Below are 14,466 nucleotides of genomic sequence, written 5' to 3'. Positions count from 1 at the left end.
GACCAATTCATAGAATCTCAGGATTGTAGCGTCGGAAGGGACCCTGAGGGTCATCTAGCCCAACCCCCTGCAATGCAGGAATCTTTTGCCCAACATGGGGCTCGAACCCACAACCCTGGTATATTGATATTGAAAATGCCTAGCCAACCAGATTGGAAGCTGGGTTCCTATTGAGTATATTTTTGGCGAGCCGTCATGACAGTGATGTGGGATTGACGATTGGAGTGATCATTCTGTGATATTATGGCAGGGGACAAAGCTGTATTGCAACTTTTGAATACATTAATAATAATAATAATAATAATAATAATAATAATAATAATAACAACAACAACAACAACAACAACAACAACAACATCAGATAATAAAGTAAGGAAAACCGCTCCTTCTCCTTTATTTTCCCCTCGCCCTACCACATATAAGGAATCTGAGAAGAGCTGTGCTAGATCAAGGCAAGGGGCCCTTTAGAGATGCTAATTTTCAACTGGGATTCCATCACCTACTGGCAAATTGAGGGTGCAGGATTAAGGCCAGTTTGGGAACTCTTGCAGGACAAACCCACTTCCCCCAAAAGACCAGGCTTTTGTGATAAGGAAAGTATGGACGTTTGCTTCGATCTAACCTTGCCCAGCCTCCCCTGCAAACCAATCGGACTGATGGCTCAGTTAGTCGGAGCGAGGTGCTGATCATGCCAAAGTTGCAGGTTCAATCCCCGTACGGGACAGCTGCATATTCCTGCATTGCAGGGGGTTGGACTGGATGACCCCCGGGGTCCCTTCCAAGTCTACGATTCTATGTCAAGCACTGAAGCTGCAGGCAAAGGTGCTGCTTTGTCGCTGAGCCGCAGCCCTTTCCTTAAATCCCTCTCTTCTCTTCCACAGGTCCTGGGATTTGAACCCGCTCCCTGCCCGCTGTGCTATGGGGAGGCTGGGTGTTGCTGCCACTGCCTTCCTCTGTGGGGGGCTCCTCGCTGCCTTCCTCCTGAGGGAAGCGCTTGGAGACAGCAAGAAGCCTGAGACGTAAGGAGAGAGTGGTGGGGTGGGTAATGCAGGCAAGGAATGTGAGGCTGCCCCTGGATCTGGGCCAGAAAGCTGCCTCCTGCAATCACTTCCCACCCTCTATAGAGCAAGATTCAAAGTTCTTGTCCTAATATACAAAGAACTTTCGGCCCAGGGACACCTTTCCTAGTATACCCTAAGCTGGGATAGCTCAGTCGGCAGAGCATGAGACGCTCTTAATCTCAGGGTTGCGGGTTCAAGCACCGCATTGGGCAAAATATTCCTGCATTTCAGGGGGTTGAACTAGATGTCCCTCATGGTCCCTTCCAACTCTACGATTCTATGATTCCAATCACTGAGATCATCAGGGGGGGGGGGGACACTGTGAGAAGCTCCCGATGAACCAGAAACACGAGTCTTTGGGCATAGTGGGCCCAAATCTGTGGAACTCCTTGCCACAAGAAATCAGGCAGGTGCCATCAAGACGAGAATGGTTTTCTGCTCAGGACACCTTCGCAGTTTAAAGCTGCACACACACACACACATACACGATGCTTTCATTTGAGTCTTAAATTTTCCATATGATATTCTTTACCTTTGTTGTAAGTCGCTTTGGCGCATAACTTGGAAACTGGATAAAAGTTCCTTAAATAAAAAGAAAATGAGTAACTGTGAAATAAATAAGAATGGAAGAGCTGAGGCAGACTGAACACAGCAGAATTTGGCAGCCAAGTTGCTCACCGGAGCAAGACGGTTTGAGCATATTACGTTGATCCTGGTCCGACTGCACTGGCTACCAATTAGTTTCCAGACTCAATTCAAAGGGCTAGTTTTGACCTATAAAGCCTTAAATGGCTCAGGACCATGATACCTCAAGGACCGCCTCTTTCCATATGAACCTACCTGGACCCAGAGATCATCTTCCAAGGCCCTCCTTCATGTGCTGCCTCCATGAGACGTCCAGAGGGTGTCAACACGAGAATGGGCCTTCTCTGTCTGTGGAAGGCTCTCCCTAGGGAAGTTCGTCTGGCGCCTTCATTATACACCTTGAAGTGCCAGGCAAAAATGTTCCTTTTTAACCAGAGCCAGTGTGGTGTAGTGGTTAAGAGCAGTGGACTCATAATCTGGGGAACCGGGTTCGTGTCTCCGCTCCTCCACATGCAGCTGCTGGGTGACCTTGGGCTAGTCACACTTCTTTGAAGTCTCTCAGCCCCACTCACCTCACAGAGTGTTTGTTGTGGGGGAGGAAGGGAAAGGAGAATGTGAGCCGCTTTGAGACTCCTTTGGGTAGTGATAAAGCGGGATATCAAATCCAAACTCCTCTTCTTCTTCTTCTTCTTCTTCTTCTTCTTCTTCTTCTTCTTGCCTTTGGTTGATTTGATTGACATCCTATGCCCTTTTAAAATGTTTTGGGGGGGTGTTACTGGGTTGTTGTTTTCATTTTGATTATGGATTTTGTGGTTTTATATTTTGATTTTATTCTGTGAACCACTGCCCTGAGACCTCCGGGTATAGGGCGGTATATAAATTCAATTAATAATAATAATAGGCTAAGTGACTGGTGTGTGAGTGCACCCCTCCACACACATACAATCACACTTCCTTCTCTTCAAAAACCTGAAACATTGGGATCAAGCAGCTAGGCTGGAAACAGAAGAGCAGAAAAAGGAGGTTCCTTCACATCAAATAGCCCTGAGCTCTGCTGATAGCCACAAGTCTGGAACCCTCGACAACAGCCCCAGAATCATGGAATTGTAGAGTCAGAAGGGACCACGGGGTCATCTAGTCCAACCCCCTGCAAAGCAGGAATATTTTTGCCTGACGTGGGGCTTGAACCCATGACCATGAGATTAAGGGCCTCATGCTCTACTGACTGAGTTATCCGAAGAGTCCTCCCGCTAGGGCAGGCATAGGCAACCTTCGGCCCTCCAGATGTTTTGGGACTACAATTCCTATCATCCCTGACCACAACTCCTAGGAATCATGGGAGTTGTAGGCCAAAACTGCCATGTTTTCTTGGAGATCCCACTAAGTAAATCTCACATTATGCCCATTATCAGCTTTTAGGTGCCAGGCAATGACATTCATCTTCAGGCATAAGGCTCTTAATTGGGATATATATAATTCCTGCATTGCAGGAGATTGAGCTAGAAGACTCCTTGGGGTCCTTTCTAGTTCCACAATTCTAAGGTTTATTAATTTCAATAGGTCTACTCTGAGCAGGACTTAGTTGAATACAACCCAATGTTTAAAACGCTTTCTGGTCCTCATCTTTGGGCACGCGGAAAGTCCCGATTCAGTCTTGGGCTTTTCAAAGAATATCGGGTCTGACGAAAGACCTTGGCACACGGGCACCAGAGCTTGGCACTGAGACAGAACTGTATAAGACAGATCCCCATACAAAAGGCTCTTTTGTCTGAATCCAGCAAAAGACAACATCTCATCTCTTTAAAATAAAGCAAATAATTAAGAAGCGAAGACTTCTCTGGGACCTTCGCTCCCCCCCCGCCGCCCCTTTCCTCTCGGAAAGATAAAAAAAAAGTGCTGCGAATTGTTTTTTTTAAGAGCTGTGGGCTATACAAAGAGCATAAATTATGTCAATCAAAGCAAATGCATGCGCACAATTTGTCTGGAGACAGATTCTGTTCCCCACCCTTGACTCTCGCAGGCAGCTTGAAAAAGATGAAAAATTGGGATGAATCCAAAAGCAATCCTACTTCTCCAAGTGGCAAATAACTTGTGCAGGTTCCTGTATCGTTTTAACAACCTGCTTGGCCAGAGGAGACAACAGAATGACAGAAATATATGTATATGCTACAGAAAGCAAACTCTTTCCCAGATAACATGCAACTCTCTTAAAAACACTGTCTCTGCTCAGCTAAGCAGCCAACGACAGCACCTTACACAGAGATCAATTTAACTTTCAATTCAACTCAGTCCCTCTAAAGTAGAAGGGTACTGGGAGATATTTTTAGCAGAGCAGCAACACTGGGAGACAGTGGCTCCTTAATCCTTCCCCCACCTGCCATTCCTCCACTCCAAATCATCCGCCCGCCCTTGTGGCTTTTTCTCCATGGGTTTCAGAAAGCACAATTTCACCCAGCTCCCAGCTGCAGCTGGCAGAAAGGCGGGGAGCGGAATCCACATGGGGGTGGACAACAATTTCAGAATGAAAATCTGGCACGTGGGAATTCAAAGAGTCAAGCATCCCTCCACAATCCCACAATGAACATCTCATGGTCATGCCCAATGACGTTTTCAAAAAGCTGGCTCCGGGGCACCTTTTGGATGTAATTATAGAAATATAGGGTTGGAAAGGGCCCTGAGGGTCATCTAGTCCAACCCCCTGCAATGCAGGAAAATGCAGCTGTCCCTAAATGGCCTCAGTCCAGTATACCTGAAGGAGCATCTCCACCCCCATCGTTAAGCCCGGACACTGAGGTCCAGCTCCGAGGGCCTTCAGGCAGTTCCCTCGCTGCGAGAACCCAAGTTGAATGGAACTAGGCAGAGGGCCTTCTTGGTAGTGGCACCTGCCCTGTGGAATGCCCTCCCATCAGATGTCAAGGAAATAAACAACCACAATATCTGACTTTTAGAAGACATGTGAAGGCAGCCCTATTTAGGGAAGTTTTTAATGTTTGACGTTTCATTGTGCTTTTAATATTCTGTTGGGAGCCGCTCAGAGTGGCTGGGGAAACCCAGCCAGATGGATGGGGTATATTATTATTATTATTATTATTATTATTAGGATCAAACCTGCAACCTGGGCATTATCAGGGCCAACTGATGCCCATGAGTAGTTTTAATTGGACGGCTGGGGGAATATGGATGGGTTTGGGCAGAGAATTTAGCAATCTTTGCGGCACCCTGGTTTTAAACCGGAAGCCCCATTTTTCAGTCAGGCCCTTAGTCCATCTATCTCAGTATTGTAGACACTGACTGGGAGCGCCACTCCATTGATTCAGGCCAGGAAGTGTAGGGGATTGAACATGGAACCTCCTGCATGGAAAGCAGATATTTTAACCACTCTGCTAAGACCTTTATTTTCGATGTGTTAGCAATCCCATGTGGTTTAAGCCACCACAGGGCCCTGATATTCTAGAGGCTGAAAGGAATCACCAAAACCTTCTCAGTTGTGTACCCTCTCTGACCCACAGCCGAGTGTGCGCACGTCGCACGTTGAGGATCCCTTTGTTCTACAACGAGACCTACGCCAAGCCCGCGCACCAGCCGTATTTGACAATGTGCCCTGGACCCCGAGTCTGCAGCACCTACAGGTATGCAAAGTCCTCCACTGCGTGGAGATGCCAGAGGTGAGGAGGGTGGGAAGGACGTTTTACTGAACAGTGCATTTTTAGGGTCATGTATTTCATACCCCTCAACTGTCCCGTTTTTAAGATTCTGTTTGGATCCTGGAATGTCCTGTTTTTTGGCCTGGTGCTCTGGTGCGACCCTGCTGATTCGCACCAGAGCGCCAGAATGAAATATATTCGTTTTTTGGTCTCATGGGAGTGTCTTTCGGTCTTGTACTCCCACATGCGCGAGAGTGCAGGACCAAAAAAGGAGTGTCCCGATTTTGGTGCCAGAAATGTTGGAGAGTATGGTTTCTGCTGGTGTTCGTTTTTTTTAAAAAAACTGCTATCTGTTTTAATTTGCTGAGGGAGAGGGTCTTTTCTGTGATGGCTCCCGGCTTGTGGAATGCTCTCCCCGGAGAGGTCTGCCTGGAGCCATCTTTAGCATTCTCTCGACACCAGATAAAAACTTCACCTAGGCATTGGACAGATTGTCATGATTTTCTGTTCATTGATTATGTCAGGGAGAGCCAACATGGCTCCCTCCTGATGTTGCGGACTCCACCTCCCATCACCTTTGGTCATGCTGACTGAGGCTCATGGGAGTTGTAGTCCAAAACATTGGCTGGCCTAGATTGTACACCTTTGCTGCTGCTTTATCAGATCTGTTTCATGAGTCACCGCATTGCCTTTTAAAGTAAGTTCATTGTGCTTATTTTAAGAAACAAATGTGTGTTATGCTCTTAAAATTCTGTAAGTCACCTGGAGACCCCTTATATGGCAAGTGGCTAGTGATTTGAACTCGTGACTGTTGTAATGCCTGTTGTGATTTTGATCTTTTAGGCTGCATGCGCTGTGGGTTAAACCACAGGGCCTAGGGCTTGCTGATCAGAAGGTCGGCGGTTCGAATCCCCACGATGGGGTGAGCTCCCGTTGCTCGGTCCTGCCCACCAAGCAGTTCGAAAGCACATCAAAAGTGCAAGTAGATAAATAGGTACTGCTCCTGCGGGAAGGTAAACGGCGTTTCCGTGCGCTGCTCTGGTTCACCAGAAGCGGCTTTGTCATGCTGGCTACATGACCCGGAAGCTGTAGACCGGCTCCCTCGACCAGTAATGCGAGATGAGCACCGCAACCCCAGAGTTGGACACAACTGGACCTAATGGTCAGGGGTCCCTTTACCTTTACCTTTACAGTCGTAAAAAGGTGAGATATAAATAAACTCTTTTCCTCATCAGTGGTCCTTACCAGCTATTAGCCACAATAAATAGGATGGGGGCCTCATAATTTCCAGATGCTGAAGACAAACAACAAAGGATGTGCAGTGAGCATAGAGTTCTGGTCCTTTACTGCATGTAGCATGTCTGCCACAGTGAGAACCTAGTAAAAGGAGGGACTTTCTGGTTCCTGCTTCAGATAATGATGGCATTGTCTCATCTTAAACACTGTATGGTGTCAGAAATGGAAATCGTCATTTTCTTTAGCGTAATGCGAGAGAAATTCTGGTTACCCAGACTGGGGAGAAGGAGAAGTAGCCAAGGACACTTGGGTTTTCCCTCTTCCGTAGGACTACCTACCGCGTGGCCACACGGCAGGTGCGGAAAGACATTCTGCAGACCCACATCGTCTGCTGCCAAGGCTGGAAGAAACGGCACGTGGGGGACACTAAGTGCGAGGAAGGTGAGTCCCCGAACCACGGTTTGTGCCGCAGAAATGTGATGGAATCCACAGAGATCAGAGTCTGACACCACTCAGTTATCTGCACATCCCTAAGATCCCAAACTTGGAACCATGGAGAAACCTGGTCTGAACAAAGACATTGGATTCTTATCTCATTATACTTAACAAAGCTATCTTTAGCCATCTCACCCCTTGCCTTTCCCTGCAAGACTAATTGCAGCCGTTAAGAGTCGTCAACAGGTTTTCCACACCTATCAGCCTCTCACCCATTCCCACCACCCTCTGAGTAATACCCCTCCCCACTCCCTCACTATATTTAAGGATCTGGTGACTTCTGTTTCAGTGTATCTGAAGAAGTGTGCATGCACACGAAAGCTCATACCAAGAACAAACTCAGTTGGTCTCTAAGGGGCTACTGGAAAGAATTATCTATTTTGTATCCCTAAGATAGTTGTTTATCTCCTGGGCATCTGATGGGAGGGCGTTCCACAGGGCGGGTGCAACTACCTCTGCCGGTTCCCTGTAACCTCACTTCTCTCAGTGAGGGAACCGCCAAAAGGCCCTCGGAGCTGGACCTGTGTCCAGGCTGAACAGTGGGGCTGGAGACGCTCCTTCAGCCTCGCTCTCTCCTTTCTCGTTCCAGCCATCTGTCACAAGCCCTGTCAGAACGGAGGCACCTGTGCCCAGCCAAACCAGTGCCAGTGCCAACCAGGCTGGGGCGGGCGCTACTGCCACGTCGGTGAGTAGAGAAGCCGGGAGCGATGAGAGGGGCGGGTTAGCAGTGGGTGGCTGGTGGGGGACATTGGCCATGGCAAGCCTGACGTTAAAGGCAACATCACATCCTTTCCACGTGAACCACTAGCCCTGCCACTAGGAAGGCGCCTCGGGTGGGAATTGCTGGGAGGTCCAGGGTGGTGCCCTCTAACTTAGCCTGGTGCCCTTTATTGCAACAGAAGGCACCGCCAGGGCTCATTTAAGGGATAGCTCAGTCGGCAGAGTGTGAGACTTTTAAATCTCAGGGTCATGGTTTCGACTCCCACACTCAGCTGGGCATAATATTCCTGCATTGCAAGGGGCTGGATTGATGACCCGTGGGATCCCTTCCAACTCTACAGCTCTAAGGTTCAGCTTCTAGTTCAGATACTTTGCTTAAAGGCCTTACTCACCAGGACTAGAAACTTGAGGTCCCCACGATTTCTGCAGGTTGGGACATTCTTTATTAGAGGTATTGAGAGGAAGATGCAGCAGGGGTTCTCCCTCCCCTTCCCGTCAGACACGCAGACTCCTAACCCCGCTGCCGTCTTTCCTTAGACGTGGACGAGTGCCACGCGCCCGTCTCTCTCTGCGACCAACGCTGCCTCAACACAGCAGGGAGCTACGAGTGCCAGTGCGACCCTGGCTATGCCCTGGAACCAGATGGCAAGAGCTGCCGCTTGCTGCCCACTGCACAGGCAGCCCCTATTCTTGCCAGTAAAGGTGGGTCCCCACAAGGACTGGGACTGGGAGGGAGCTCTATGGCAGGGAGGGGAGGGCGCTTTGCAGCCCGAGGGCCGCATTGCCTTCTGGGTAACCTTCCAGAGGCCACATGTGGGCGGGGGCAAAAGTGGGCGGAGAAACAGCTCTGAATTTTGCCTATACACCCTGTTTTGTATTTAGGGTTTGTTTGTTGCATCTATTCCCCACCTTTATCTCTGAGGAGCTCAAGATGGCATACGTGGCTCTCTCCTGTTTCATTCGCTCCCTACAACGACCCTGTGAGGTGGGTCAGGCTGAGGGGCAGTGACTGGACCAAGGTCACCCAGTGAGCTTCATGGCCGAGTGAGGATTCGAACTCTGATCTCCCAGGTCCTAGTCTGACACACTAACCGCCATGCCACGCTGGCTGTGTCTCTCACTCACACACAAACCCCTCTGCCCTCTATCTGGGCAAGCAAGATACCTTAGCAGAATTTGAGGACACATGCCAGTTGTGCCAAAACACTCCTGGAAGGTGTGAAGTTGGGCTGGTGAGGGGTGTGGCCTGTAGAAAGGGGGTGTGGCCTGTAGAAATTCTAAAGGGCCAGATAGACCTGGCAGGCAGAGGGCAGAGTGAAGTTGGTGGGGCAGGGCCCCATATGCTTTAACAAACTGCCCTCTGCTACCAGCCACCTCCTCGCCCATGGAGCTCACTTGCTGCTTCTGCTGCCACCCTCTCTCTGGGCCACTTGTGTCCCTGCCTGGCCACATCCTTACCATCCACTTAAAGCAACTCTTGTCTCACTTTCACAGTCATGGCTTCCCTGCAAAGAATTCTGGGAACTACAGTGGTACCTCAGGTTAAGAACTTAATTCGTTCTGGAGGTCCGTTCTTAACCCAAAACTGTTCTTAACCTGAGGTACCACTTTAGCTAATGGGGCCTCCCACTGCCACTGCTGTGCGATGTCTGTTCTCATCCTGAAGCAAAGTTCTTAACCCAAGGTACTATTTCTGGGTTAGCGGAATCTGTAACCTGAAGCGTCTGTAACCTGAGGTACCACTGTATAGCTGGTGGAGAGCATTGGGAATTGTAGCTTCGTGGGGAGCGGGGAGTTGTAACAGCTCTCTGGTTCCCAGAAATCTTTGGGAGAGGAAGCTACGGCTGTTTAACAAAGCGATACAGCGGAACCTTGGTTGTCGAACGTAATCCGTTCCGGAAGACCCTTCAACTTCCAAAACGTTTGACAACTGAGGCGCAAAGGGCTGTCTGCAAATTCAGCTGAGAAAATTGAAAAACACACAGCGGAAGCCGTTTGACTTCCGAGGCCCGTTCGAAAACGGAAGCATTTACTTCCGGGTTTTTGGCATTTGCGTTCCGAAACGTTCATCAACGGAGACATTTGAGAACCAAGGTTCCACTGTATAAACGTGTCTGTGTGGATGAAGGCCTCACAACCGCCGCCACCTCCTCCTGCCTCACGCAAGCACCTTGTTTCATTCCCTCATAGAAGGAAGCAGCCGGCTCTACCATTGGGCGGAGTGAGGCGGCTGCTTCAGGCGGCAGTTGATGTTGACAGGTGGCTTTGGAGGGCAGGTGTGTGCTTGTGTGCCTGCCCTGTGTCCTCAACTTGTGTCCACAGTGCCTTGAGGCCATTTTTAAAGGGGGCTTTGGGTTCAATCCCCATCTCCCTGGAGAGCTGGTAGAATTTCCTGCCTGAACTCCTGGGGACAAGCTGCCAGTCCGTGTAGGCCGCACTGAACCGGGATGGACCAATTATCCAATTCAGTGCAAGGCAGCTTCATAAGTTTGTTAGGGCTGCTCAACAGGACCTTTTTGGGGGGACGTAGGGAATCTTCTCCCTCGCTCCCATTCCGTTTACTGGTTGCTGGGAAGCAGAGGTGGAGAAGAGGGTGGCACCTTCAATTGTGCCACTTCCTGGCTGCTTCTTACAAACAGATCTATTCTTCACGGGCCACAGCGACAGCTGCCTCAGACTGTGACCCCACGCTGCTGAGTGTATTTCACAACTTCCCTGTAAAAAGCAGCTTTGAATCTGGCCACTGAGTTCAGTTCCAAGAACCTCATTCTGCTTTGGTTTGCATGAAAAAAGGAAACAAAACAAAAAGTGCATAGGAGCCGTGTAAGTGCCAGGGAGAGGGAACACAGGCTTCAGTTCCTTTGTAAAGTACCCCATACCAGCAGATATGTACACAGATTGGCTTAGGGTTGTATCCAGTACTAGTCCTACTCAGAGTAGACTTATCTGAGTGAAGGGTCTATACTAAATTATGAGTAGGGCCAGCATTGGCTGAGGGGCGGAGTCTGGGCACTCGAGGGCGGTGCTTGGTGGAAAAGGAGGAGGCGGAGCCTTCCAGGGACCTATCAGTCGACGCTCGTAATTAAGTGTACAAATTAAGTGTACAATCAGAATGCTGATTTGTTGTGTTCTGTACATGTGTTCAAATCTCGCCCACCTTAGCCCTTCTGCCAGCGTGGCATAGTGGTTAGTGTTGTACTTCGGAGACCAGGGTTCGAATCCAATCACTTGGAGACATTGGACCCGTCACTGCCACTTAGCCTAACCTATGGTTGCCATACGTCCGGAATATCCCAGACATTACCTGGAATACAGTGGTACCTCGGGTTACAAACACTTTGGGTTACAGACTCCGCTAACCCGGAAGTAGTACCTTGGGTTAAGAACTTTACCTCAGGGTGAGAACAGAAATTGCTTGCCAGCGGCAGCAGGAAGCCCCATTAGCTAAAGTGGTACCTCAGGTTAAGAACGGTTTCAGGTTAAGAACGGACCTCCGGAACAAATTAAGTTCACAACCAGAGGTACCACTGTACTGCATTTGGCCAATTTCCCTGAAAAATAGCTCCCAAAAATTCTTTTTTTTTTTTTTTGCAATTATGCCAAAAAAGCTCAACAACTTTGGGCAAAACAAAAACTTTTGTGTTGTGTGGAGTAAAGGAGAAGAGGAGAAACCATGTAGGTATCCCCCACCTTGAGCTCCTTGCAGAAAACGGTGGGAGATAAATACAAGAAATGAAATGAAATCAATTTTGGACCCTCTCTGGGGCTCCACTACACACCGGTAGTTCCAATCCTGCTCCTTTTCACGCTCTCTTCTCCCTCGCTGTCCTCTTCTCTTCCCCCCAGTGCAAATTTTAGGGGCTCAGGAGACAATTCCCAATGAGATCCAGGAGCTTCAAGCCAAAGTGGAGCAGCTGGAAGAGGTGAGTCTTTGTAGGTCAGTCCCAGGAGGGAGGGAGGGTGACTGGCCACTGTCAGAACAGGATGTTGGGCTCGGTGGGCCATTGGCCTGGTCCAGCTGGGTTCTTTATTACGTTTATTTCAAGCTTTTTATTACGTTTCTGTTCTGGCCCCTTACTCTGAGTTTCAACCAACAGCTGACCCATAAGGGATAACAAAATCGAAAATTCTTTCTAGTAGCACCTTAGAGACCAACTGAGTTTGTTCCTGGTATGAGCTTTCGTGTGCATGCACACTTCTTCAGTGTATCTGAAGAAGTGTGCATGCACACGAATGCACACGAAAGCTCATACCAGGAACAAACTCAGTTGGTCTCTAAGGTGCTACTAGAAAGAATTTTCGATTTTGTTTTGACTATGGCAGACCAACACGGCTACCCACCTGTAACTGGAACCATAAGGGATAGTGGCCTTCGAAAGAAAAACCAGTTTCCTCACCCCAATTTTAGGGGTCATTGGACCACCCCTCCCTGGTTTTTTGGCCACCACACTCCTTACATGCCAGGGAGGGAGAGGCCCTCGAGTTTCCAACAGCTGGGTCTGTTTCAGATAGTTGCTGGATGAGGGGATAGCGGACAGATTGATACCTTTTAAAGACCCAGGTTTTTTGGGGGGGGAGGAGCTAAAGGCCAAAGATTAGCAAATCAAAGAACTTAGCAGTAAGAAGATTTCAGTGCGGCATTTCTCGGAGGTAGAAACAGAGACGGTGTAAACACCCGGGGATATGTGCCATTTTTTCCCCTTGCAACATGTGTGGGCATAAAGAATTTGGCAAAGCCAGCTCTGGATAAACAGCAGGTGAAGAATCCATAGTGAGTGCCCTTGAAAATGGTTATGTCCTGGCTATACCCTTAGGCAGCCAAGGTGCTATTTTGGAAGAGGAGGAGAGCCAAATGATGCAGGGAATTCCTGCATTCTCTCTCCCTCCCACGATGGGGTTTGTGTATTTATTATTATTATTATTATTATTATTATTATTATTATTATTATTATTATTATTATTAGCTCCCCACCCTTCACTGTAAACACACCATCATTAGTATTATTAATTACATTTGTATGCCACCCTTGATCTGAAGATCCCAGGGTGGTTCACCACAGAAAAATACAAAATGAGAACATACACGAAGTTCTTAATAAAAGCAAAAACAAGCCAAAAAAAAACCCCTCTCCTCTCCCACAAACACATTTAAAGGGACACAGAATGCTAAGCAGCCAAAGCCCTGGTTAAAGAGAAGTTTTTGCCTGGCGCCTAAAGATATGTAATGAAGGCACCAGGTAAGCTTCTCTGGTGCCTTATTAAGTGCAATAGTTGCAAGGAATGGGCTGCTGCCCCACCAACCTGGGTCTGCCGTCAGTCAGCCCCCACCTTTGCTGCTTGGAGAGTCCATCGAGTGGCCCTGCCTGACAGCTGCCGCCTCCTCCTTGCTCTCAGTGTTGCGCCACGTACAGCAAAACCAAAACATGTTGGCTGTCTCTGTTGCTGCCTCTGGCGCCACCTACTGGCTGGCTCCCCACCTTCTATCCTATCAGTCCCAGTGGGCCCCTGCCACAACTGCCCTGCAGCCCTCCTCTCCCCATCCCACCCCTGCAGCGCTTGGAACGTGCCATCGCCATCTTGCCGCCTTCCCTGGAGCCCGCCCAGCTGAAAGAGCTCTGGAGTCGCCTGCTGTACCTGGACCAGGTGGAGTCGCTCAGCGACCAGCTGCTTTTCCTCGAAGAGAAACTGGGGGACTGTGAGTATCAGAAAGGCCGTGCCGTCCTGACAACCTTGGCGGCGGGAACATGCCTGGCGGCCCAGGGGCGGCCCATCCTGTTTCGATACCTGAAGCGAAACAGGAAGGTGCCACCTTGCATGTGTGCCCTGCACCCTTCCTTGCCCTCTCCACTGAAGCCACACATATGGGGTCACACAGCTGGGGCTTCTAGGTTCTTGCGAGAGTTCGCCGGAAGCTGCTGCGGCCGCTTCCACTCACTTCTCCAGCGGTGGCAGAGGCCCCCCTAGAATTTTGCCGCCTGAGGCACCTGCTGCAGTCTGCCTCACGGATGGGCCGGTGCCATCCGCGGGAGGGAAATGATTTCATGCAGGCGAGGGTGCAACCCGGGGCAACGGCATGGCTAAGGAGAGTCCTAAGGGCCAAGTGCACTGGTCTGGAGGGCCGTAGGTGCCCCCCCCCCCCCAGACCTGAGGCAATAACAGGCTGGCTCAGGGGTGGGGAATGCTTTTCATTCTGAGGGTTGCATTCTTCTCTGGGCAGCCTTCCAAGGGCCGCATGCAATTCTCCAGAGTTTCAAGCAGTGTATTTTCCCCTACCTGTAGATGCCTTGGGGACTGAAACTGGAACATTCTGCAAGGAAACCAGATTTTTTGCATGCATCCCCCTGCTTCCTATTGGGCTAGGAAACATTGCTTTCAGGCACTTTGGCTGCTACAGCTCAATTCACCCCTCCACCCCACGTCACCCCTTGCAGATAATCGATTTTGACTTGCTGGTGGGATGCGCAAGCCCCTCCACGTATTATTGGGAGCTGCCTTATAGCAATTCAAACCAGTCATCCACCTGGCTCAATACTGTCTACACTGGCTGGCAGTAGCTCTCCAGGGTTTCAGAATGAGCTGTCTCCCAGATGCCATGGATATTGGGACCTCCTATGTGCAGATAACGCTGAATGCTGTTCCCCGACTATTGAAACTCTTAATTATAAATAGCTGCCGACTATTTATATGAATGTGCTTTCCCTCTAGTGTCAGGGGTGGTTGGGGGT

The 14,466-nt window shown here is 49.4% G+C and overlaps 1 protein-coding gene across 1 annotated transcript in view; it reads left to right on the top strand.

The window, feature by feature from the left end:
- EGFL8 (EGF like domain multiple 8) overlaps nt 1–14,466 on the top strand; it is a 31,472-nt gene that overhangs the window by 15,763 nt on the left and 1,243 nt on the right. The window contains exons 3-9 of the mRNA XM_033142434.1: nt 882–1,019; nt 5,156–5,275; nt 6,855–6,967; nt 7,611–7,706; nt 8,279–8,443; nt 11,588–11,664; nt 13,295–13,436. Coding sequence (XP_032998325.1) covers nt 919–1,019; nt 5,156–5,275; nt 6,855–6,967; nt 7,611–7,706; nt 8,279–8,443; nt 11,588–11,664; nt 13,295–13,436 — 814 coding nt within the window. The 5' untranslated portion in view covers nt 882–918. The remainder of the gene's footprint in view (nt 1–881; nt 1,020–5,155; nt 5,276–6,854; nt 6,968–7,610; nt 7,707–8,278; nt 8,444–11,587; nt 11,665–13,294; nt 13,437–14,466) is intronic.

This window comes from Lacerta agilis, chromosome 2 (genome assembly GCF_009819535.1).
Source record: "Lacerta agilis isolate rLacAgi1 chromosome 2, rLacAgi1.pri, whole genome shotgun sequence".
Taxonomy (NCBI): Eukaryota; Metazoa; Chordata; class Lepidosauria; order Squamata; family Lacertidae; genus Lacerta; species Lacerta agilis.
This window is presented reverse-complemented; position numbering and strand designations above follow the sequence as displayed.